Source organism: Asterias amurensis, chromosome 5 (genome assembly GCF_032118995.1).
Source record: "Asterias amurensis chromosome 5, ASM3211899v1".
Taxonomy (NCBI): domain Eukaryota; kingdom Metazoa; phylum Echinodermata; class Asteroidea; order Forcipulatida; family Asteriidae; genus Asterias; species Asterias amurensis.
The window spans coordinates 9,921,538-9,944,442 of NC_092652.1; the positions used below are offsets into that span (position 1 = coordinate 9,921,538).

The 22,905-nt window shown below is 37.8% G+C and overlaps 1 protein-coding gene across 1 annotated transcript in view; it reads right to left on the reverse strand.

The window, feature by feature from the left end:
- Window positions 1-2,747: 2,747 nt before the first annotated feature.
- The window catches only part of LOC139937119 (uncharacterized), a 38,753-nt gene continuing 18,595 nt past the window's right edge, over window positions 2,748-22,905 (reverse strand). The window contains exons 28-58 of the mRNA XM_071932125.1: window positions 22,635-22,742; window positions 22,414-22,512; window positions 22,162-22,260; window positions 21,603-21,656; window positions 20,857-20,910; window positions 20,544-20,597; window positions 19,636-19,689; window positions 18,828-18,881; window positions 18,203-18,256; window positions 17,330-17,437; window positions 17,133-17,186; window positions 16,394-16,447; window positions 15,924-15,977; window positions 15,330-15,437; window positions 14,608-14,661; window positions 13,984-14,037; window positions 13,713-13,820; window positions 13,020-13,127; window positions 12,046-12,153; window positions 11,349-11,402; window positions 10,849-10,902; window positions 10,097-10,150; window positions 9,625-9,696; window positions 9,396-9,467; window positions 8,596-8,619; window positions 8,381-8,437; window positions 7,510-7,666; window positions 6,564-6,667; window positions 5,857-5,931; window positions 4,144-4,368; window positions 2,748-3,782 (exon numbers count right to left, since the gene is read on the reverse strand). Of these exons, the coding sequence (XP_071788226.1) occupies window positions 3,636-3,782; window positions 4,144-4,368; window positions 5,857-5,931; window positions 6,564-6,667; window positions 7,510-7,666; window positions 8,381-8,437; window positions 8,596-8,619; window positions 9,396-9,467; window positions 9,625-9,696; window positions 10,097-10,150; window positions 10,849-10,902; window positions 11,349-11,402; window positions 12,046-12,153; window positions 13,020-13,127; window positions 13,713-13,820; window positions 13,984-14,037; window positions 14,608-14,661; window positions 15,330-15,437; window positions 15,924-15,977; window positions 16,394-16,447; window positions 17,133-17,186; window positions 17,330-17,437; window positions 18,203-18,256; window positions 18,828-18,881; window positions 19,636-19,689; window positions 20,544-20,597; window positions 20,857-20,910; window positions 21,603-21,656; window positions 22,162-22,260; window positions 22,414-22,512; window positions 22,635-22,742 (2,535 nt within the window). The 3' untranslated portion in view covers window positions 2,748-3,635. The remainder of the gene's footprint in view (window positions 3,783-4,143; window positions 4,369-5,856; window positions 5,932-6,563; window positions 6,668-7,509; window positions 7,667-8,380; window positions 8,438-8,595; window positions 8,620-9,395; window positions 9,468-9,624; window positions 9,697-10,096; window positions 10,151-10,848; window positions 10,903-11,348; window positions 11,403-12,045; window positions 12,154-13,019; window positions 13,128-13,712; window positions 13,821-13,983; window positions 14,038-14,607; window positions 14,662-15,329; window positions 15,438-15,923; window positions 15,978-16,393; window positions 16,448-17,132; window positions 17,187-17,329; window positions 17,438-18,202; window positions 18,257-18,827; window positions 18,882-19,635; window positions 19,690-20,543; window positions 20,598-20,856; window positions 20,911-21,602; window positions 21,657-22,161; window positions 22,261-22,413; window positions 22,513-22,634; window positions 22,743-22,905) is intronic.

The following is a 22,905-nucleotide window of genomic DNA, read 5'->3' on the forward strand; positions in this document are numbered from 1 at the left end:
CTCTTTTGCTGGACAGAGCTAATTTAAGGATTTAATTTGGGAACATTTTCTGCAATCCTGCCAGCACTTTTTCATTTGTTAAGTTAGGACGTAAAGAAAAAAATCAGCGATCTACATGACATGAATTGTAGGGTCATATGTTATCGACCCTCACATGTTTTCGAACCCCAACTTTGATTCCTGTTTACCGCAAGACTGTGTAAGCTCCACCGGTGACAGTAAGCTACTGTACTCATCGTCATGCTAAATCATGCTGACAAAAAAAGTTTCCTGACATGGGTTATGCTCAAACAATAAATGATAATTTTTTTTTTATAAATCACTACAAATTTTGCATTATTATGCCAACAATCGAGAATGAGTAAAAGAAACATCATCCAACCTTGAAAGTTGAAAACAAAATTATCATCTGCTAGATTGGGTTTCATTCTCCTTATATAAGATCACATGATGTGGTTGCTATTTGGGGATTCTATGGAGTGCCAATGTTGGAAATAAATTTAAATATTTTAAGTGAAAATGAAAAAGAAAAATGTTTTGATCAACTGCAGACTGTTATAGATTCTGATAAACGTCATAAATAATATGTCTACATTTAAGGGGAAACAACAGATTGGGGTCTCTATTACCTCCATGGCCTCTCATCTCCTGAAACCAAATATGGCTGTTCTGACATTGGGGAAAACAGATTGTTTTGAAATGTTTAAGTGCTTCAATTCAATGGACTGTGCTTCAATGGACTATCTTTTAAGATTTCAACACGAAAAAGTGCAATGTAAAAAGGTTGCAGAGATGATTAAAAAAAACATCACTCAATTTTTGATTGTGAACAATTTTCCCGTTATCCTACTGACATGAAAATCCATGACACCAGTGACCAGGATAGTTTTCTCAAAATGAGAATGAGAATTGAGATCAAGCTAGACCCATATTAATTTTGGTTTTTACCCATACACCGATGTGTGTTAGCGCTGTATACTCTCTGTGTACTTTCCCATGTTCTGTGAAAAAATATCACAGCCTGCATGTTACTCGCGTAGGATTCGCACCCACGACCCTTGCAATTCTAGAGCAGTGTCTTACCAACTAGACCACCGAGGTTGCCCGTTAGCTAGAGGCAGTTCAAATCCTGTTTTGGCAGTGGGTACCGGACTGATGTAAGACTAAGACTAAGACTAAGACTAAGAGTAAGACTAAGAGATCTGTAAAATTTGCATCTGGGATAAAGAATATGCAAATTTTACATCTCTTACAAAGCTAGACCCAGTGACTGGTGCGCTAGATGGATGGGATTCCTTTTTTGACGTTATCGGTCATCTAGACCGATGATAAAGATAACGTCAAAATTTCGGGGGAAAAGGGAATCTAGCGCCCCAGTCACTTGGTCTAGATCTATTCCTTTTGTTGCGTCGGTAAAAATTAATGAAAATGTGGTGGCAGAATACGGAAAGGACAGTCATTTCCGTAACCCGCCACCACGTTTTCATTCGCAATGGGAACAAAAATAGTGAGTCAAATGAGATATTTCTTTTTTTTTTGGTAAATGAAGTTCACAACGACACCATGTGTCAGGACGGTCGAGCTGTCCTACTCATGACTTGTTGGCGTGGCCGCTGTCAGAATAAATTATAAAACAAACTTAACTGACAAAAACATAAGAAACAACTTACGCTACTGAATACATCAACATTTTCCTCTCTGTTTCTCTCTTGAGCAGTTCTGTTGCAGTATTTGTTAACCATACTCAAAAGATTTAGCTCGGCTCGTGTTCTCTCGTAGTGTCGTCTGCTTTCTTCTACCCACCTAAACTAAAACCAGTCTTGACGTAGAGGGCGGTAAATGTCCTCTCTATCCTCGGTCCGATCCGGTCTGTGATTTGACTGGGGTTGAACATGTTTGGTTAAAGACACTGACTGGACACTATTATACAAATATTGAGTGGCTCAGAGTAGAATGGGAGGAATATTATCGCTCGGTAAAATTTGGACTGTTCCATTTCACTCGGCGACATGTGTTGATCCCTTACCTGCTGATGTTGTGTTCACAACTCAATAACCGATTAAAACGAGGAACAATCGATTGTAGACTAACTTTCTTTTCTTTTTTCCATTTAACTTTTTCTTCAAAGACCAATCTTTAGCAGCTTATAGCTGATCAATCTTGCCAGATTAGTTTTTTTTTGTAACTTTGGACCATCGCCAACTTGATGGTTCACAGATCATGGCTAAAATTAGGTGGATTTTTGGTGGGGGTGGATCTGATTTTCAACTTGTAAAAACAAAACCGCCTGGGTGGATAAAAGTAGAGTCTTTGCTTTAGCTGCTGTAACCAGCACGTCCGCACTGTTAATGTCACTGTTAATGTCGAGCAGTGATGTTTTAGGCTACTGACAAAATGACTGAGTTCCCATAACATGAGAGGACGTGTCGCTGCCCCTCAAGGGGAACTGACTGGGTAAATTCACAAGAATTTGGGTCTGAACATAGAAAAATGTCTATTTTTTATGTCCAACCCCAAATTATTTATACTTTGGTTTAACAAAGTATAAACAAGTAAATAAACCAAACATATACACTTAAAACCTTCAAAGGTTTTTAGCATATGTTTGGTTGATTTACTTGCAAGGAAGTGCAGAATAGGAGAGCTATTTGCATGTTGATCATGACAAATAAACATTAATTAAATTGAAATTAATTGAACTGAATCTGCAAACAAATTAAAAAACTTTACTTAAACGACACACACACTTTCTGACATAGGGAAGCTTTATTAAGTCTAAATAAAACACACAACAGAAGCAGCAAAAATGCAAGATGTATGGTTATTAATAACGAAAGATAAGGAGATGTATGTAAGTGTGAACTAGTCAAAAGACGACTCTTACTTCGCGTTTAAATGTAGATGTATAAACTTGTCAAATATTTTTCTGAATCAGTTTGGAAAAATTGTGATTTTTCATTTCAACGGATACATAATTAAGGAAGTACTGGTATTATAGAATAAGTATAACATCAGAAAACTTAACTGGGAGTACATTTTTCAATATCTATTAAGTTGGTAATATTTGTAGTTAAAACTGATTTTACTGATTGTTAATAAGAAAGAAAATGTAATGATATTTGGAAGCCCTGCATTTTGCCACCTCTCAAAACATGGACATTTATCAGCACTAAAACATTTAAAGGAGAAATATAGTTCTACTACCTATCAAGGGACAACCCTGGCAGTCAGTCAAACAGCTCATTGCCAGCCTGCCTACCAAGGATTCTAGCACCAGTTTTGTCTTTTCAACAAGCAGTTCACAGGACGTTTAAACAACCAAAAAGCGCTGTTGCCCGACCTGGAAATATTCAACACTCCGTACACACACCTTCAAAATTTCCAATGTTTTTTTTTTAGTAAAAAGTTTTATAAAGCACCACAAAAACAACGCCGGTAGTTTCTTTTACATCAACTAACCTTAGTTGTGATTTAAATTTTTTTAAAGCAGTTTTTTTAAAGTGTGACTCTGAAACAGCAGCGAGAGCTGAGGCTATTACCCTAAAGGTTTATAAAAAAGTATAAAGACTTCCCAATGAGTTAATGCTGTGAATAAATTCTACGCTACTATAGAGTCAACACCGGACAGAACATTTTTATGAAAAGCAGACAGGACCGACATTTATTCCAAACTGTTGGTTGCTTTCTCCGACGTCCATCACAGCAACATCAACGAGGGGTAGACGTTCGGTCTTCTTGGTTGTGTAGACAACGGTGGTCTTTCTCCAGACGTCGTCATGTTCCTGAGGAGAACGAAGGTGTAAATCAGATTAATTAAATTGTTGTCACCAACATTAATTATGAAACTATGAATGCATTTGAGAAAGAGTTTATTTCTCACTCAAATATCATAAGACTTCTTTTTTTTCTCAGGTGTTTTTTCTTTCATTATTCTCTTGCAACTTCGAAGACCAATTGATTAAAAAATTTCACAGATTTGTTATTTTATGCATATGTTGGGACACACCAAGTCAGAATACTGGTCTTTGACATTAACCAAACGTGTCCAATGCCTTTAAAGGGCCCTAATGTGAGTGGAAGCAGCTCAACTTTTGCTTGTGGGTGAAGAGTTATAAACCAAATGCAACCAAAGCGTTTCCTTACCCGGCATTCGTCTGTTCCTTCTACTTTGTACTGCAAGTCTTTCTTTGTACTCTTGATGCTCATTTGTACACCTTGGGGTCCTACCAGGGTAAGAGCCTTGCTGGATCTACCATCACGGTCTAGGACAGCGTTGGAGTTTCTGCAGTGGTAGGTGACATTCTGCTTGGCTTGGGAGTAGATGAGACGCAGGAGGGTCAACTGAACGGGCTTAACGTTGTAGGTGATCTAAAAACACAAAGAAAATATCAACAGTCAACGCACTTTTTCTTTATTGACACAAACAGTGCAAACCCCTAATCCTATAGATCTCGGCATTGCCATTTTGTTGTTTCTCTCATTTATAACAATGTAAACCAATCTGTTACTGGGAGTGTTAATATAATAATAATAATATTGAAGTCTTATATAGCGCACGTATCTACCAAACAAGGTACTCAAGGCGCCGAGTATATACAAACTTTCAGAAAGATAGGTAATTGCAGTGATGAATTCTGAGACCCAATTATTTAGCACCTTATAAGGGTTTACAAGGTGCTAAGGCGCATTAAGCAGCCACAACCAGGAACACCGGGGCGAACCCCTTCTCTTTTCGATAAGTGCACTGGGTTCTTTTACATGCGTTACACAACACATGGGACCAACGGCTTTACGTCCCATCCGAAGGACGAAGCAATGGTTAAGTGTCTTGCTCAAGGACACAGTGTCACGGCTGGGGTTTCGAACCCACACTCTGCTGATCAGAAACACCAGAGTTTGAATTCGGTGCTCTTAACCGCTCGGCCACGACACTTCCACATAATTGTGCTCTTAAGGACCAGCTGGAGAGGAGAGCCTCTTGACAGGAACTGTGTTTCTTTTAGGCACACCTTCAGGCTCCAGCTATTTCTTTTTCCTTCATTGCTGTATTTTAAAACGTTCTCACCTAATAAATGTGCACTATTGTACTTTTTATCTATATCTGCCCGAGAAATTAGGTAAATAAAAAAATATATATATAAATAGTCTGATCCCTTTCTTGTAATAATGCAAATCAGTATTTGCTATTGGATTAAGAGGTTCGTATTTCTGGGTTTTTGTTTTTGTTTTGTTTTTTTTTCAAATAAAAAAACCCTGTGAATGTTCTGCATTATTTTTGGATTTGAAAAAACAAACCTCTTAATCCATGATGATCAGCAATCCAGACAAAACTTATTTAACAGGTATTAATTATTGTTATTACACACAGGCTATATGATAAAGATGGTGATACAACAATATCAAGAAGCTTTGCAACTTCCCGATCATAAAACATTTTCCCCAAAAGCACTGGATACTATTGGTAATTACTCAAAATAATTGTTTAGCATAAAAACTTGTTTGGTAATGAACAATGGAAAGCTGTTGATAGTATAAAACCTTGTGAAGAACTGATCCCTCTGAAGTAAAATAGTTTTTGAGAAAGAAGTAATTTCTCACTAAAATATGTGAATTTAAAATCTGGAAGCACACAACTTTGTGTGACAAGGGTGTTTTTTTCTTCCATTATTCTCTCACAATTTCAACGACCAATTGAGTTTAAATTTTCACAGGTCTGTTATTTAATGCATATTATGTTGAGATACACCACATGAGAAGTCTGGTTTTTGACAATTACCAAAGGTGTCCAGTGCCTTTAAAAAAAAAAAAAAAATTCTGTAAAATCAATTTATGAATGACGTCAATATCTTATCTTACCACTGATCCATTGTGCATATCGGAGAAGTTGATTGGTTCCTCTGGCTCGCCAAGATAATAAGTTGCCTTGGGGATCTGGGAAGAGTTGAAAATATAACAAATATAAAAGTAGATGTTGCTATGGATTCTAACTGCCTCTAAGACATCGGGCTAGCTCGGTGGTCTGGTGGTAAGACATCTTATTATTGTCTCCGGGTCCTAATTTTAAAACTTTTTGTAATGCTCTTGTATGCTATAGTTTCTGTTTAAAGTTATTGGTTAATGACTTGTTAATGTATAAATTTTTCTTAAATTTCTGTTCAAATGTGTACGGTAATTAAGTTTTTAGCTGCCAGTCATATTTTTAATAGACCATTATTGATTTGAATTGAGTTGAGTTGAATGAATTTGCTCAAACAGAGTTTTCACAAAACTCAAAACTTCTAAGTAGCATTTGTGCAAGGGTTAGACCAAACTATAATTATGAAAGCTTTTAAGGAGGAAAATCATTTGGTACATCTATAAAAAGTTTAGTTTATTTACCAAAATTTCAATTTTAAATTTTCCATGAAACATACAAAAGTTTGTTTGAGAGAGGTGAAAGACAGATCATCATGGCAATATTAAACTAATTCTGAGGAGGGTGAGTGAATTCTAGGTTCTGGCTTCTCTGTAGGTCAAGGACTTTTGACTCCAGTCTTTTCATTAGTTGTTAAGGTTTCTCTTACCTCTTGCCTCTCTGGGAAGACGCAGGTGGCGTTGGTCTTCTTGACACAGTATGCGGTGAACTTGTCGTATGAGGAGCCTTCGCTTGGGTCCAAGGTGTAATAACCTGAAAAGAAAAATGAACAACTCAGTTACAAATCGGCTAAATTGATTAAAGGGAAGGTACACGTTTGGTAATTGTCAAAGACCAATGTTCACACTTGGTGTGTCCCATTATAAGCATAAAATAACAAGCCTGAAGTTGCGAGAAAAAGATGAAAGAAAAAAACCCTTGTTGGACAAATTTGTGTGCTTTCAGATAAGAATAAAGACTTCTATCTAGAAGTCTTTTATTATTATATATTTTTTTTTTTGTGAGAAATTATCTCTCTCTCTCAAAAACTACGTTACTTCAGAGGGAGTCGTTTCCCACAATGTTTTATACTATCAACAGCACTCTAATGCTCGTTACCAAGTCAGTTTTTAAGTTAATATTTGTTTATAGTAACTACCAAACGTGTGCCTTCCCTTTAATCCTGCTCAAGTTTTAATGTTTCATGTATAACTAAGTTGAGAACAAACAAAATGGAACCTGATTCTCCTGAAGACGAGCAGAGAACACTGTTTGCAATGACGAGACCACACCGGCTCTTTTCAGAGCCACACTCCAACAAAAGAGATTTACACTTGGATGTACCCACAAGTTTGCAATTAATTTATTTGTAGTTTCATAATGGAGAGGTATTGTAATTCTGAAACGAGATACCAGCTTGGCCAGCGCTGAGGAGCTGCATCCTGCATGCTGAATTGAAATATCTGGACAAAAATCACCGAGCGGGCTCGAACTTCTACATGGCGCTTGACTTGATGAGGTTGGTTGTAATTCAGCCTGTTCAGCTGCTATAACAGATTTTTGTATAAGTTGGCGAGTGGTCCCAGCTAGAGGTGATGATAGAAGGGACTACGTACCATCGGGCAATACTGGGTAGTTCTTGAAGAGATCCTTGCAGGAGCGGGCGGGGTAGTCTGCCTCACCGTTGGGATGCATCAACTTCATCATGCGTACACGGAGCTGCTTGATACGGCTCTCAAAGTCATCCTCATCAATCTCGGCATCGTCTCCGTACTACACAAAGATTACAGAGTATTATATTGCTAGGTCAAATAGTTTCTAAAAAATTATTTTTTCCCCCAAATTTTAATATTCTAGCCTTTGAGAAAAAGACAACAGAGTAATAGATGTTGCTAGGTCAAATAGTTGTCAATAACAAAAATTCTACCAAATTTTTAACTTTCACTATTGAAGAAAAGTTTATCTGTCCCCCAAGGTGCGAATTTTACTTTCTGGAAAAAAAATATATATATATGTTTCAAGACTTAAGGTTGTGGAATGGTTTATAGAGATGTTGAGGATGTCCAGAATGTTGGTGCTCGGCGAATAAGTGCTTTGAAAACAGTCGGCATCAATTTGAAGAAGCATGCTGTTGTAAGGTGAGTTTTTAATTGAGAAAAGCAACTGTTGATATTCCCTTTTAAAACAACTCTCTCCCTGACTGTGTGTGAAGTGAACCAGGTTGTTCTACCAAATAATAGTTTTCTACCCCATGCATGTATTTCCACTTCACTGCTTATGTTACACTCAGTTACCTGGTCATGTTGGTTGTGTTGTCATTTAGCCTTCGTGAAAGACTCTGCTAGGGTCGAAACGTCAGGCCATAAGTTATTTTTTGCATTTATACCATCAATCCATTTGGTTGGTTTGCAAAATATTTTATTGTGAAAAGAATGTAACCAAAAATATTTGAGAGGGAAAAAAGGGGATAAATAAATAAAAACTCACATAAGAACTGTATGGGTTAGGTCCCTTGTTGCCGCTAACAGCTGCTGGGCCAGAGTACTGTTGATAAAAACAATTTACAATAATAATTCATGTTTCGATTCATCTCTACAAAATTGAAAAACTATTCATTCATGCTATTTGTTGCAATTAACATTTTGCAAGTATGGTGAATTTTGTGACAATTTAAAGAATGCGATTCCAAATTGAATACTTACTCCTTGTGAGTAGCTGAGAGCTCCCTGTGTAGAAATAAAAAGAGATAAACTTTATATAAACTGAGAATATACCTGAAAAAAGAAACACAAGAAAACCAACCAAATAACTACTGAAACTTCCAGGAGATTAAATTGCATATTACAAATGCAGCTAGATTTGTTTCGCTCTTAAATTTGAATTGCTACCGCACTTTCATCCCTCTTCCCCGATTGTTCAGAGTTAAGTTCATCTATTACTTCAAATTCTGATTCTTCAATCAAAGACGTTTTTCAGGTAATAATTATTATATACATTTCTGGAAAGAAAACCAATGATGACTCATAAGTGCACTTAATCATTGAAACTTACTAACCGAAAAAACAACAACCAGTAAGCGAGGGTGCTAATATTATTATGTCAACAAGAAACATAATAATCTCTACTCTTCCATGTAATGTGTTCTGCAGCCGATTTCACGAAACGCTAAGATAAATCCTATCTTGAGTTAGGACAACTAACTGGTCCTAACTTAAGATGGGTTCAATGCATCCTACGTCTTTGAATACCAATCCTAAGTCCAAAGATTGATCCTAAGTTAGGAAAGGTTTGGTGAAATCGACGGCTGGGTTCTTTTACAAAAACATACCAATCCAAGTACACAGAAACAAGCAATTCTGATCAAGTATCTTGCTTAATGCTACAGCCGGTACTCGAACCCACACTCCACAAATTAGACACACCAGAGCTCGAGTGTGCTGCTCTTAAACAGTTCAAGACGTGACACACCGCAATAAGTAATAGAAAAAGTTTGATTACTTACAGGGGCTCCAGCTGGGCCGGGGGGTCCTGGGGGTCCAGCGGGTCCAGAGCGTCCATCAGATCCACGGGATCCCTGTTTTGATGGATGAAGAAGAAAAACATAATAAGAAATTCTTATTTGAGGACTCCATCGAAATAAACCACACCATTGAAATATTCTGCTCTGGTTTAGAAAAACGGTTTTATTAAAGATAAAAATAGAGGAATATTTTAGATTGATTTGTACTTACACCTTGTCCTGACATACCACGAGGTCCCTGTTGTCCAGACTTTCCATTTCTGCCGCTTGGTCCGTCAAGACCCTGGATGAAAACAAAATGAAACATTTGCAAATGATCAGCATTTTTCATTCAAAAAATGCTCAAAATCACACAAACAAATTGATTTAACTGAAATTTTGTTTAAATTAATACAACATAAGCAAATGATCAGCACTTTCATTCCAAAATTTTTCAAAATCACCAAAAAATATTGATTCAACTGAGAGTTTGAAAAAATAGATAAAAAATCAGCAAATGGTTAGCACAGTTCATTTAAAAAAACTGAGAGTTTCAAAAGTACATAAAGAATCTTATTTTTGATACGTGACAGTAGTATTGTCCCAGCTTTAGTGTTGACCAAATAGCTACATCTACCACTTGGATTTTCAAAACAATTGTTCAACGAAAATTACATATTTTTCTCAAAATATTAAGCACTTACAGCAGGTCCAGAAGGTCCTGGTCGTCCATTTGGTCCACGTCCTCCAGCTTGGCCCTAAGTAAAAACAAATCATATACAATATAAATCCGTTTAGTTTATGACAATTTTATTTTCTGCATCGAGTCGCAAGAAAGACAAAAGATTTTGAAGATAAACTGATTTATAATTTAAAAGTTTTTACTGCTTTATTCTTCCTCATTTTTGTAAACAATAAATGCCGATGGCGTGTTTACCAGCAAATCGTTTGTGTAAATACATATAAATGTCACATTAATTTGTTCTTCGCACCGTATCAAAAAGGTACAACGAATACTGGAATTCATGTTAAACATTTTCCCTTATTCCAGAGATTATTTTGATTTCTGATTCCAGACCTACATCTTTTTGTCAGACAAACCAAAATTTAGTCTCTATTGCTAGACTGCCACTATTGATTGCCATAAAAGGCAAGCCAGAGATCCTGCAAGTCTGTTGAATCCAGCAAGCCATTGCACTGATAAGCACTGATTAACGGCTGTTACAGCCAAGGTTTAGCAAATTCTAAGTAAACAAAAGCAACATTTTCTCAGAATTCCTAGAACATTTCATTTAAACAATTGATGAGTTTGACTGGTTAAGTCATGGCTTTATTGTGACAACCATATCCTGCCGTTTACTCACAACACTATTCCAGAAGTTGTGAAAATGAATCCCACCCGGACATTTTCAGGAAATTTTACCCCCCAAAATTGTTACAGTTAATTAATACTTACGGGTGGTCCTGCTGGTCCAGGGGCTCCTGAGCTACCGCTCCATCCCTTGTGTCCCTGTTGAGAGAAAAAAAAGGAAAATAATCATTATTGTTTTATTTCGCTGATTGTCTCTCTTTCACCAAATAGTTTAAAACAGAAAACTTTCAAAAAACTATATGCACGTTAATCTAGAGGGTTGTTGGTTTAATTCCTGCTCCAGTAAATTTGTCATTGTTCAACCCAAATCTTTTCAAATTTACCCAGTCAGTTTCCCCAGTGGTTTATATTACTTGATAACAAATAAATTCTTGTGAAAACAGATCTCCTCATAAACTGGTTCAATTTGGCCGTTTTTTTTTTTGTGGTTTCAAGGAGGTTGAATATTTATCGTTGATGTGCAAAAAGTGCTTTGTATATAATCTTAAAAAGAAGTTATAAGGGAAATCATTCATGAGGAAAATATGATTTCAGGTACGAGGTGATAACAGAAAACAAGGGATTTTTTGTAACAAAATATTTACAGTGATTCCATTGGCTCCAGTTTCTCCCTTAGCTCCAGTTGGTCCAGCAGGTCCCTGAGGGAAAAAAAAAGGAATGAATTAAAAAAACTATAGTTCTGATCCATACTGAAGCACATACACCGCCCGAAGAGATAACAATTTGTTTATCTTGTATACAACATTTCATATGGACCTTTTGCATTGACATCATCCATCATCTTAGAGGTTAAGTGATGACGAAACCATGGAAACTCGCAGATTTGCACACGCAGTGCACATGGCTGGACATTGAACATCTTTTTTTTGACCTCTTGGCGAGAGCACCAAACTCAAATGACGTCATGTGAATAAAGTCTATACGAGGTAGGTGAATGGCCAAAGTGCAGATTTTTTGACGCAAATCTGCTATTCAAGAAATTTCAGACTTGTGCCATAATTGAGAATAGCACTATTTTATTATTAATATTTATTCGGCATAAAAACACAGAATACAAACACAAACAAAACAAAAGCCAGGGACATATGCCTGGAATTAGACAAGTTTACCAACAAACTGTAGCCTGAAGGCCTTCAATTCCAGAATCCCTGGCCATACATGTATATTAAAAAATCTATATTTATTTACAATAGTAATTTTGAATCATTTAAAACTATCAGCTAAACAGCTACTCTACTCTGTCCTGCTACTGGCATATACATGAACATTTTGGCAACTTACAGCAGATCCCATAGCACCATCAGGTCCAGCGCTGCCACGTACACCAGCGGGGCCAGCGGGTCCACGAGGTCCACGCTCTCCCTTGGCACCAGCGGGTCCTCCGGGTCCCTTTTGAGTAAGAGAGACAAAGATGTGAGAATGCATTCAACAAGCTCTAACATTTGAATAATGAACGACTACTTTCGGCATAATAGGCATCTGTTCAAGAATGCATACAGATGGTTATGGCTCAAGACTCCTCAGAGGTCAAAGGTTATGGGTCAGTTCCCGTCAGAGGATAGTTTCTAGAGGACAGCCTTGAAGACAAAAATGTTCACATAAGTAATAAAAAAGGTATCAACGTTGTTTGGTGGTGACACCATATAATCTACTCGTTGGATAGATAACGTTCTTTTGAGAAATTATCGCAGGTTCAATTATTCGGAAATTGGGGCAAGTTGTCAGTTCTAAAATAACTGTCCTGCAGCCGATTTCACGAAACCCTAGGATGAATCCTAACTCGAGTTAGGATGAGTAACCCGCCCTAACTTAGAATGGGTTCAAGCGCCCTACGTATTTGAATACGGAACTTTACTCGTCCTAAGTCCTAAGATTAATCCTAAGTTAGGAAGAGTTTGGTGAAATCGACGGCTGCTTATGAACTACTACCTAGGCGGAGGGTATGAAATCAGTCAGGACTACTACTTTTACATACCAGGGCAACAGGTTAGTAAAATAGATTTTGAACTTTTACAAATGAGTCACACTTAAAATCTACTTGAGAAGCTAACAAGAATCGATAACATCAATTATAAAAAATTGTTACAGCATAATGGAACTCTTGAATAAATAATCCGAGTAAGGCTGTGTGTAAATTAAAGAATTTAGCAAGTGGCTACGGCCGGAACATTTCAATGTTGTGGTTACACGTTCATAGCCATAGCCAGAGTCACTTGATTCACATGTGGCTTAGTTTTATGAAATGAAAATCTTACATTCATTCCTCTAGCTCCCATGGCTCCTGGGGCACCAGCATTTCCCTTATCACCGGTGGGTCCACTAGGTCCCTGAGGTCCCTGTGGTCCAGTGTCTCCATCACGGCCCTGTTAGAGTAAAAAGTCATATGTGTTAAGCATCAACTTGAGTTCCTATCAATACTGGATCTGGATCGATAATCCCAAAGCTCTTATTATCTTTAAAATGTCTACACATTTTATTGTTGAATTATGTGGCATCCATGCTGTCATAATTATACTCATTGTTAATTGTTTCAACTGCTACTAAAGGTTGACCATTTGCACTCGAACCTAGACTGGTTGACCATTGGTTGACTGCTGTGGTCGACCATTTGGAACCGGCCACGAGCCTATGGTTTCTTCGGTGGTCCCAACAGCATGTTCCATTCTAATATGTGTAAAGCGCAGAGGGGAACCGGTGACACTGAAGCGAAAAGGCGGAAGGTTGCCTAGACCTCCAAATGAGTCATTTGAGTGGGTGCGTCACTGCGCATGTACATTGCTGGTCAATAGTCTACCACGAAACGACTAATTGTGCCCACTCGAACTTGCTCTTTGTTTGCGGAGAATAGTTAGTGGGCCTTGCTAGTGTACCTGATCTGGTCGTGGTACCATTTGGTTTTGAGAATTCTCGTCTTAGATAGAGCAAAGGATTTCTGTGGTTGTACTTACACTTGATCCCCTTGGTCCTGTGGGTCCCTTGATACCTTGTGCTCCCATGCGTCCACCAGGTCCCTGTTGACCGGCTGATCCACGCTTACCATCAGATCCATCAGCACCCTGTTAAAGCCAATTATAAAATCATGGTTAATTAGAAGAGGTGGTTGTGTTTTAATACTAATCAATTTAAAAGGCACTGTACCTATTGGTAATTACTCAAAATAATTGTTAGCATAAAAACTTTCAGAATCAGAAATCCTAGACCAGGTGGAAGAACACTTACGGGACGTCCAGCAGCACCAGCGGGTCCAGGGGCTCCCATTGCTCCCATGCCACCCTGAAATCGAATGAAACAAAAATAAAAGTGTTATAAAAGCTACACATCCTGGGAGTTCACAACCTTTTTGACAAAACTTGATCCCTGACTATTTCTGTCTTCAACTCATTCTTAAGAAAGCTTTGTCTTGTTCGTTGGGACATCAAGTTCTTAAAATGTCAATTTTTATTTTCAGAAGAGACCCACCAAATAAATCTGCAGTTTAATGTTTAGAATATTGGTAAACTAAAGAACATACAGAAGTTATCCCATCCAATAGTTGACCAGGGCCCAATGTCATAGCGCTGCTTATAGAGACAAAACTAGCTAAGCATAACAAAAATATGCTTATCAGGAATGTTATTAGCTTAAGTGCAGTTTTACATGTAGCATCTGTAAGTGGCATCCTGCTTATTGAAGCATAACAGAAATGTGCTAAGCAACATTTTCTACTTAAGCAGTTCTATGAAATTTGGCCCAGATATCGAGTGATCAGAAACACCAGAGGTTGAGTTTCGGTGCTCTTATCTGCTCGGCCACTTCATGCCGTATATATTAAACTAAATTAAGAATAGAGAAAAGAGTACTTACAAGAGCTCCGATGATTCCAGAGGGTCCTGGGGCACCAGCAGCACCAGCAGGTCCCTAAAAATGCAAAAAGAAAGACACAAATTTAGTCAACAGTACTGGTTTTGCGGCAATTCTGTCCCCCCAGAGATTCTGTTCAAAGAAAAGTTGTCTAAAAGTACCAGCTATTTCGTCTAAAAGTACCATCTGTTGAAGCAAGTTCCTTCAGCCTATATGTTAATTTACCATAAATGACTCACACACTGGGGACAACATCCCCACTGACACCAGCACTAACAAAATGATTTGTACCACAAAGACGACAATTTAAAAAATCTTCCTTATGAGCTCCGATAATGACAAAGAAACCCTTTATCAGTATCACTTGATAGGCAAAAAGTGATTTTATTCCATTCCAAAATTCATTGACACTGATCAAACGCATATCAAACACAGTAATATCGAGTACATTTAGAATGACGCATTTAGAGTGAGCAGAGTATACCGCTCGAAATGTCAAAATCAAACCGGCACTTTCCAAAACCAACACTCCTTCAAAAGAGATATATTACATGTTGCACCCGCAAGTTTACGTTTATTTATAGTTTATTCTTTTTACACACACCATTCAAAGCTTCAAACATCACTTACATGTATCTATGTAGAAGTAAGAATACATTCCATCAAGCCCCAGTTTAGTTTTGACTGACTTGTATTTGAAGGGGAAAAAAAACATGGTTACTCACGGTGGCACCATCTCTACCGTCGTCTCCTGAAGATCCTGTTTGTCCTTGAGGTCCTGGGATACCACGGATACCAGTGGAACCCTTCACTCCTTGTGTTCCACGTGATCCCTGTAATGATGGATAAGAAGAGAAGCATTGAAAAAGGATGTCCACAACTGGACAATTTGCCATTTGCGCATTTTCGCAAACAATTTCTAGTGGAACGAGTTGTGCGCTGCAACCGTTAGCGAACGTTGGCAACCTTATGCGAACATACTTCTCTGGTGTTGGCGAGTGGTTTTTAAAATGGCGGACAAGCATACGATATTATTTTTTGTCACAAACATAATTACAGTGTATTTTCGGTGGATGATAATATACAGATGTACAGAAAAGGACTACATACAGCAAAAACAAAGTTTAAAAAACAAACTAGTTGTACGATGTCGCCATCAGACACACCAAAGCTTGGGTCTAGCGCTTTTCACCACACTTACAAATCAATCGGAGACAGACACAGATCGTGATGATCCATGACAGTTTAATCTGGTAGTTACTATAACAGATGAAGAACAGATGTTTATTTTTTTTTTTAAGAATTGTAAGCAAACTTACAGTTGGTCCGGTTCTGCCGCTGGAGCCAGCAGGTCCAACCTCTCCTCTTGCACCCTGCAAAGAAAGACAAATCAAATTTCTTTAAATGGTTAACACAGATATAATTCTCTCACAGTCTATATCAGTTAACGTTATATGTCAGAAAAAAAGAGAAAGAAAACATCAGACAATATGTATTTGCCCCAATCTCATAATACTTAAACACTTTATAACTGGATTAGTGCAATACAAATGCAACCCTATTTAAAACTGTTTATAAGACATCCTTTATAAAGACATCTTTTTTACACTAAAAATGCTCCAAGTTCAATTTAAATTGACAGACATATTGAAGAATTTGAGGAAATAAAAGCCAATTTATCCAAGTAGAGAAGAAAAGATTTTGTCAAAATGTAGAAGTACGTAATGTACTAAAGGGACTGTCAAGAAAACAAGATCGGTAAAAATAGCATCAATGCATTTGTACTTACAGGAACTCCAGATGGTCCAGGGGGTCCAGGCATGCCGTTGTTTCCTCCAGGTCCCTGAATTCATCAGAGAAAAAAAAACCTTTAAAAATGCTGCGTTGATTTCTGTTTCTTTATCTGTTTCCTTCACCCTAACACCCAAAATGGGCAAGAGTGGATTGTTGAAATAAACTCCTGCTAATTGACAACTACCAACGCTTATCCCAATATACTAGTCATATACCGAGGGGTAAACTAACTGGGAGCAATCAAACAATGTTTCAGACGGACTTGGGGGTGTGTTTCACCATTTTAGATGCGGGGCCATGAATATTGGGGCCAGTTGTGTCATTGTGTCAGACAACATTATTACTACAGGACAGACTAAGGCTTGTTTGTGTACATAAAAGTCAATGGGGAATTCCCCTCAGACAGCGGACTAGTCTATGTTGTAAAAATTCCAGCAGGTAACTGACCTTTCCCTGGCCACTCAAACTTTATATTAAGTTTTTAAAGCGTATACTCTAAGAAGTCAGGTAAAATGGGATTTTCAACAAAGTTCATAGACAGAGTAATTTTGTAAGAAAAAAAAATCCTAAGCAGTGAGCACTGAGGGTTAAATAACAAATAAAATTAGAAATGAATCATGACTGAGTCATATAGTAAGATGAAATATCAGTGAATGACTGGGATAAAACTGCCATTGTTTTAAGGCTGTACATTAAGAGCAAAATAATCAAGTAATTCAAAAGAAATAACTTACAACAGCTCCTTGTGAGCCAACCTCTCCACGTGCTCCTTGGGCTCCAGTTGGTCCCTAAGAAAAGACAAGAAACCAATGTTTAAACCGGTGCATTTCAACAAGAGACTTAAACCTATTTGACATTGACGATGTGCACTGAAAGCTTTAGTGTTACCAGTGAACAGTTTGTTAAGCTAAGATTGGTTGGGGCAACTTACTGCTGGTCCGGGGCGTCCAGTTGCTCCAGAGCTACCCTGGATTCCAGCCTCACCGATGGAACCTCTGGGTCCCTTCTCTCCACGGGCTCCGACAACTCCTTGTGATCCCTGAAAAAAATGAAAAAAAACATTTCAAGTGTCAAGCTCTTTCATTGCAGAAACCTTCTTAAAGTTACCCTACTGACTAACTGTCTGTCTACCATGCAAAGATTTAACCACTTCACATCCGACACCAAAGCTTCAAGCATCTTGCTGTCGTAAAAAAGAGTAAATTCTTACCAACATCAGGGCAAAATGAATGAGTCTATATCTTGTGCCTGAACAATCACCCATCGGGTTGTCGACCCAGGGTCAGGGTGCGCAGCAGTTTAAAGGAACACATTGCCTCGGATCGGACGAGTTGGTCTATAAAAAAGCGTTTGGATCATTGTATTCTACTTTTACAGCATCTTTCTACCCATATGCATATTATAACAAACGCTTTTCAAAGACCAACTCGACCGATCCAAGGCAACGTGTTCCTTTAACATTTGGTGGGCAATTGAAATAAACGTTTCCAGTTTTAGGGTGTCTATGCCGTCTTGAATATCTTGTTGCAGGGTGCAGAGTGATGTAATGATGTAACAATGAAATGGATTCCAGTTAAGTATAGTCTTTGGGGAGTGATGATAATAATCTTTGAAGTGATGGCTTTGTAAGAAAAGGGTCCAGATTGACATGTTGAAACCTGGCTGAATGAATATTATTGGAACTTTGAAGGTTTTGTTGGAGTAGAATCGTGTTGTCAGTCTGAGTTTGGTCCTTCGGTCCTGGAGTGTCTCCCATCCCAATGTTTTTTTTTAATTTCGTCCGTTAAGACTTGAGGTAACTCACCTGTCCTCCCTGGATACCCTGGGCTCCACGCTGTCCAGCACTTCCTCTCTCTCCCTTGAAAACAAAATTCATACAAAATCAAATTAATTTTTGAAGAAAGTCCCAATCAAATCAATCAAACCCATCATTTCTTAAATCAGGGCCAAGATTCACTTCCACCTATAACAAGATGTTCACCTGTTGACCCAATATGCCGTAGTTTTTACTTCACAATGGCAAATGTTAAGCGAATTCACATAGACCTTTTTTCGCAAATACCCATCACGCTCTAACTGTTGAATGAGGTGCAGGCTGGTCTAGCTAGCGATCTAACTTGATGGCTAGCTAGACAAGCATGCACCTCATTCGAAGCCTACAGGGCATAATAGCAAGTATTTGCGATAAGGTTTTATTATGATGCAAAACAAATTAACAAACTGTTTTTCATTGTTGTTTTTTACCATTATTTAATTTGCCACCGATAATAGAACACAACATACAGGCAGTAAAAAATAAGATAAACCTTTAACTCTGATGCAAGAAAATTTCCTGTTGGAAGCACCCTCATGTAGTCTAATATAATGGGTACAGATCCTAGCCCTGTGAATAGCTACAGCATTTTGATGTGTCTGAAATGTAAACTTACAGGGTTGCCCTTGGGTCCTGGTGGTCCAGTACGTCCAGATCGGCCGATGTCTCCCTGCGAGAAAAAAAAAAAAACAGCATGAATTTCAAATGACTATGTAAAAGCAGATGCATCACATAACAATAGCACAATAAACTTTTCTAATGCTGTCTGGGTGATAGGAGGGTTCGCATTTCAATTTGCTAAATCTGGTGCCCTCTCTGAAAGATGTTCATGACTAATTGGTTCAGACTAAGACACCAGTATTCACAACACGCGTCTGGTCTTTGTTGAATGTATGTAAAAAAATATCGAACATTAGTTGAATAAATCATCAAACAACAACTAGCTCATTGCAAATCCTATGGGCTTCTGGTAATTCAGTGGAGCCAGTTTGTATAAGGTGGGCGTGGCTTACACTGGAATTACTTCACAGTTTACGAACAAGATTTTTCTAAATTCAAGTCTTATTTTCTGTCATGCTGTTCATTCAGTCAATGTAATAAGAATAACCGACCCGACTCATTTCGGAGATTATCATTTCATGGTGTTACATCAAAACTTTACTATATCATACTTCCATCTTAAAAAGTTTCAAATCCTATGAAATAATAATAAAAACGAGCATTTATAAACCATCTTTAAGATGCTCATGGCGCAGTGACTTATCAGTAGAGTGGAATGTTTATGCAGTTCTCAATAGGTGAGTCTTGAGGGAAGTTTTGACCAAAGCCAGTGATGAAGAAATATTTTTATAATCTGGGAACATTGTCCCAATTTTTTTAACCTACCCTGTCTTGACAAATAATAAAGTTTGAGCAAAACTTACGGGTTCTCCGCTAAGTCCTGTTGATCCAGCTGGGCCTGGGGGTCCAGTGTTGCCCTGAAACCAACAAAAAGAAACAATTTAAAGGCACTGTACACTATTGGTATAATTACTCAAAATAATTGCTAGCATCAAAACTTACTTGGTAATGAGCAATGGAGAGAGCTGTTGATAGTATACAACATTATGTTGTATACTATCAACAGCTCTCCATACATTGTGAAAAATGACTCCCTCTGAAGTAACGTAGTTTTTGAGAAAGAAGTCATTTCTCATTCTAAAATATTTGAATTGAATTTGAGACCTCAGCTGAGGTCTCAAGTTCAAGGCATCTGAAAGCACACAACTTGTGCGACAAAGGTGTTTTTTTCTTCCATTATTCTCTTGCAACTTGGACGACCAATTGAGTTACAAATTTTCACAGGTTTGTTAGTTTATGCATATGTTGAGATACACTAAGTGAGAAGGCAAATACAGTGCTGTTTTAATATCTCATTTTGTCCACTGTATGTTTCCATCTTTCACCCTGTAATTCATAAATCTTAAGCTCTGAAGACCAAATGGGGCGTTTAAGATCGTTAACACTACAATTGCAATTGAGAATGTTACATTGAAAAACAACAAGACTTCATAATTACATTTTGTGAACATTCCCCTAAAGAACTTGCAGTTCGTAAATATTTTATGTTTTCCTTAACAGAATACTTGTATTTACCAATAACTAAGACTCAACAACTTTTTTTATTTTTCCTGAAAAACAAAAGAACACCTGAGAAATCTTCGAAAAAATAAGCTGTGAAAACCTTCACTTAAATCAATAGTACAACATTCTACTTTGGTTTTTATTTTTTCAAACAAAAAAGGCCAAAAAGCAGAATGAAAACCAAAGTTAAGAAAGAGACGACACTTACTCTTGATCCTGCCTTGCCTGAAATACCGCGTTTGCCAGTGGATCCTTGTGAACCCTAAAAAAAGTAGAAGGACATTATTACATTTTGTGAAAAATCCCCAACAAAATAACAAGTCAATGAAAATTTTAAGCGTTTTAATTTCAGAATACTCAAATTCACCAGTCACTAAGATTCAAAACACGTGAAAAATAAAAGGACACACAAGAAATTATTGTGATTAGTCAGGTGTATAAGGTCATTGGACCTGGAATTAGTATAAGTTTTTGATCTTGGTAATTTAAATGGTCCTACATTTTTATTCAAGGTAACTTACAGGTGCTCCGGAGATACCCATCTGTCCTACACCACCACGGTCACCTGGGGCTCCCTGTAAACAACAACAACAAAAACAACAACAAATTCAATTTATCTGGAAAAAACAAGGACCAAAGAGAATTAATGAGAAAAGCTGTTGCAAACTGCTTCAGTTCAGCTCAGTACAGCATTTATTTCCAATTCCTAAATCAATATAAATACACTGTTAGAAAAGTGATACACAAAGTGACAGAAATTGGGAGCCAAGTAAGCACATCTTGTGTTAGGGAGTGCCTATACAAAGAAAGAAACCAATACAAATACAATGCTTACCCGCCAAAACTACTTGTAAAAATAATTGTTAATGGCCTGTTGTTTCAACCCTACATTTAGCAGAGGCTTTCTCAAAGACTAAATTAAGAAAGAGAAAGACTCTGCAAAGGTTGAAACGTTAGGCCATTAACTTTTGATGGCCTGAGAATTGACAAGGATCCATACAATTGAAAAAACCCAGAAAGGTTACAACTGGAATGAAGCCAAACATGTGGCCCAAAACAGAGCAGACTAGAGAGTGCACCTTGTGTGACAAATTTTAGTTTACAGGCTACATTTTTAAAAACTTTTCTTAATGAAGTAAAAAATAAAACTCAATTCAGCCTCCTTAAGACTGTGAAGCTTTTATACGTGAAATAAACCAATCAGTAATAAGATATAAATACTTGTTTGTTTGTTTCATTCAAATTAATTATTTGAAATGTTGCTTACGGGAAGTCCTGGAATTCCAATTCGTCCAACATCACCAGAGGCACCCTTGTTACCCTGTAGTAGCATAAAAAAAGAGAGCTTACATTTATTATTTGACTTATTTTTCAGCAACACCCCCAGCAACTGCCTTTTTTTAATACACAAAAGCAAACCAAGAATATATTCGCTGTCCAAACACACTTTTTTCTTTAAAACCCTCAGTAACACTCATCTGTCACATTTTGTTGTTGTCTATGAACAGTAGTGACTGCAGACACAACGTCCACAAAATAAGGCTAGGGGACATTTCTGAGGAAATTGAGTCCCACCCCACATACATTTTGCACGATTAAATTTTCCTGGGAAAAACTAACACGGGCCCCCGAGGTTAGCTCACTTTTAACCCAGGGCAGGGGCAGCTTTTTCCCTGGGCAAATACTATTTGTCAGGACTTTACAAGGGTAAGCGATTCATAATAAGACCCCCCAGAAAAATCCTGCTATTTCCTAGGAAATTTGTCTTGTGTGAAAGGGGCTTTTCAGGATGGATGAAACTTTTCTGGAAACGAAAGTTTTCTTACAGGAGCACCAGATGAGCCGTCACGTCCATCTACACCAGACTCTCCCTCAGATCCTGGGGGTCCAGCTACGCCCATGGCTCCTGGGGCTCCACGGTCTCCCTGAAAAATAAAATTTTCAAAACATTATGAAAGGTAGATTTTCATTTTTGGAGTTAAAATTGAATAAGTATTTGAAATGTTTGATCGAATTCAGAGATCCATACCATGGTTGGCTTTAGAAGATGTTGAAGAACTTTTGAAAACGAAACTTACAGACATTCCTTGGGGTCCGGCTTGTCCAGCTGATCCTGCGACTCCTGGAACTCCTCTCTTTCCCTTGGCTCCTCGTGCTCCGGTAAGTCCCATTTGTCCCTGGTGGGGATAAGCATTTCACACAATTTTAAAAAAGTCACTTTTCAACAGACGGAGAAAACTAGTGAAACCAAAATTAAGTGTATACAAGACAGGAGCCAGGAGTGAGAATAGTAGCTTACGTTTGGTCCACCAGGTCCCTGAGATCCTTGAGGTCCAGAATCACCGCGTGAACCTTGTGCTCCAGTGGGTCCTGCAATACCTTGGGGTCCGTCTCCGCCTACATCTCCCTGAAGAAGAAATTACGCACCATAAAGTTAATTAAATTAATTTAGAGACTTTTGCGGTAAGGATCGGAATGTGAAAATCACTAAGAGGTTTAATATGGTTCTTCAGAATTGTGTTGAAGTGATGTGATAAACAAATATATAATAAATTTATATCAATTTTATT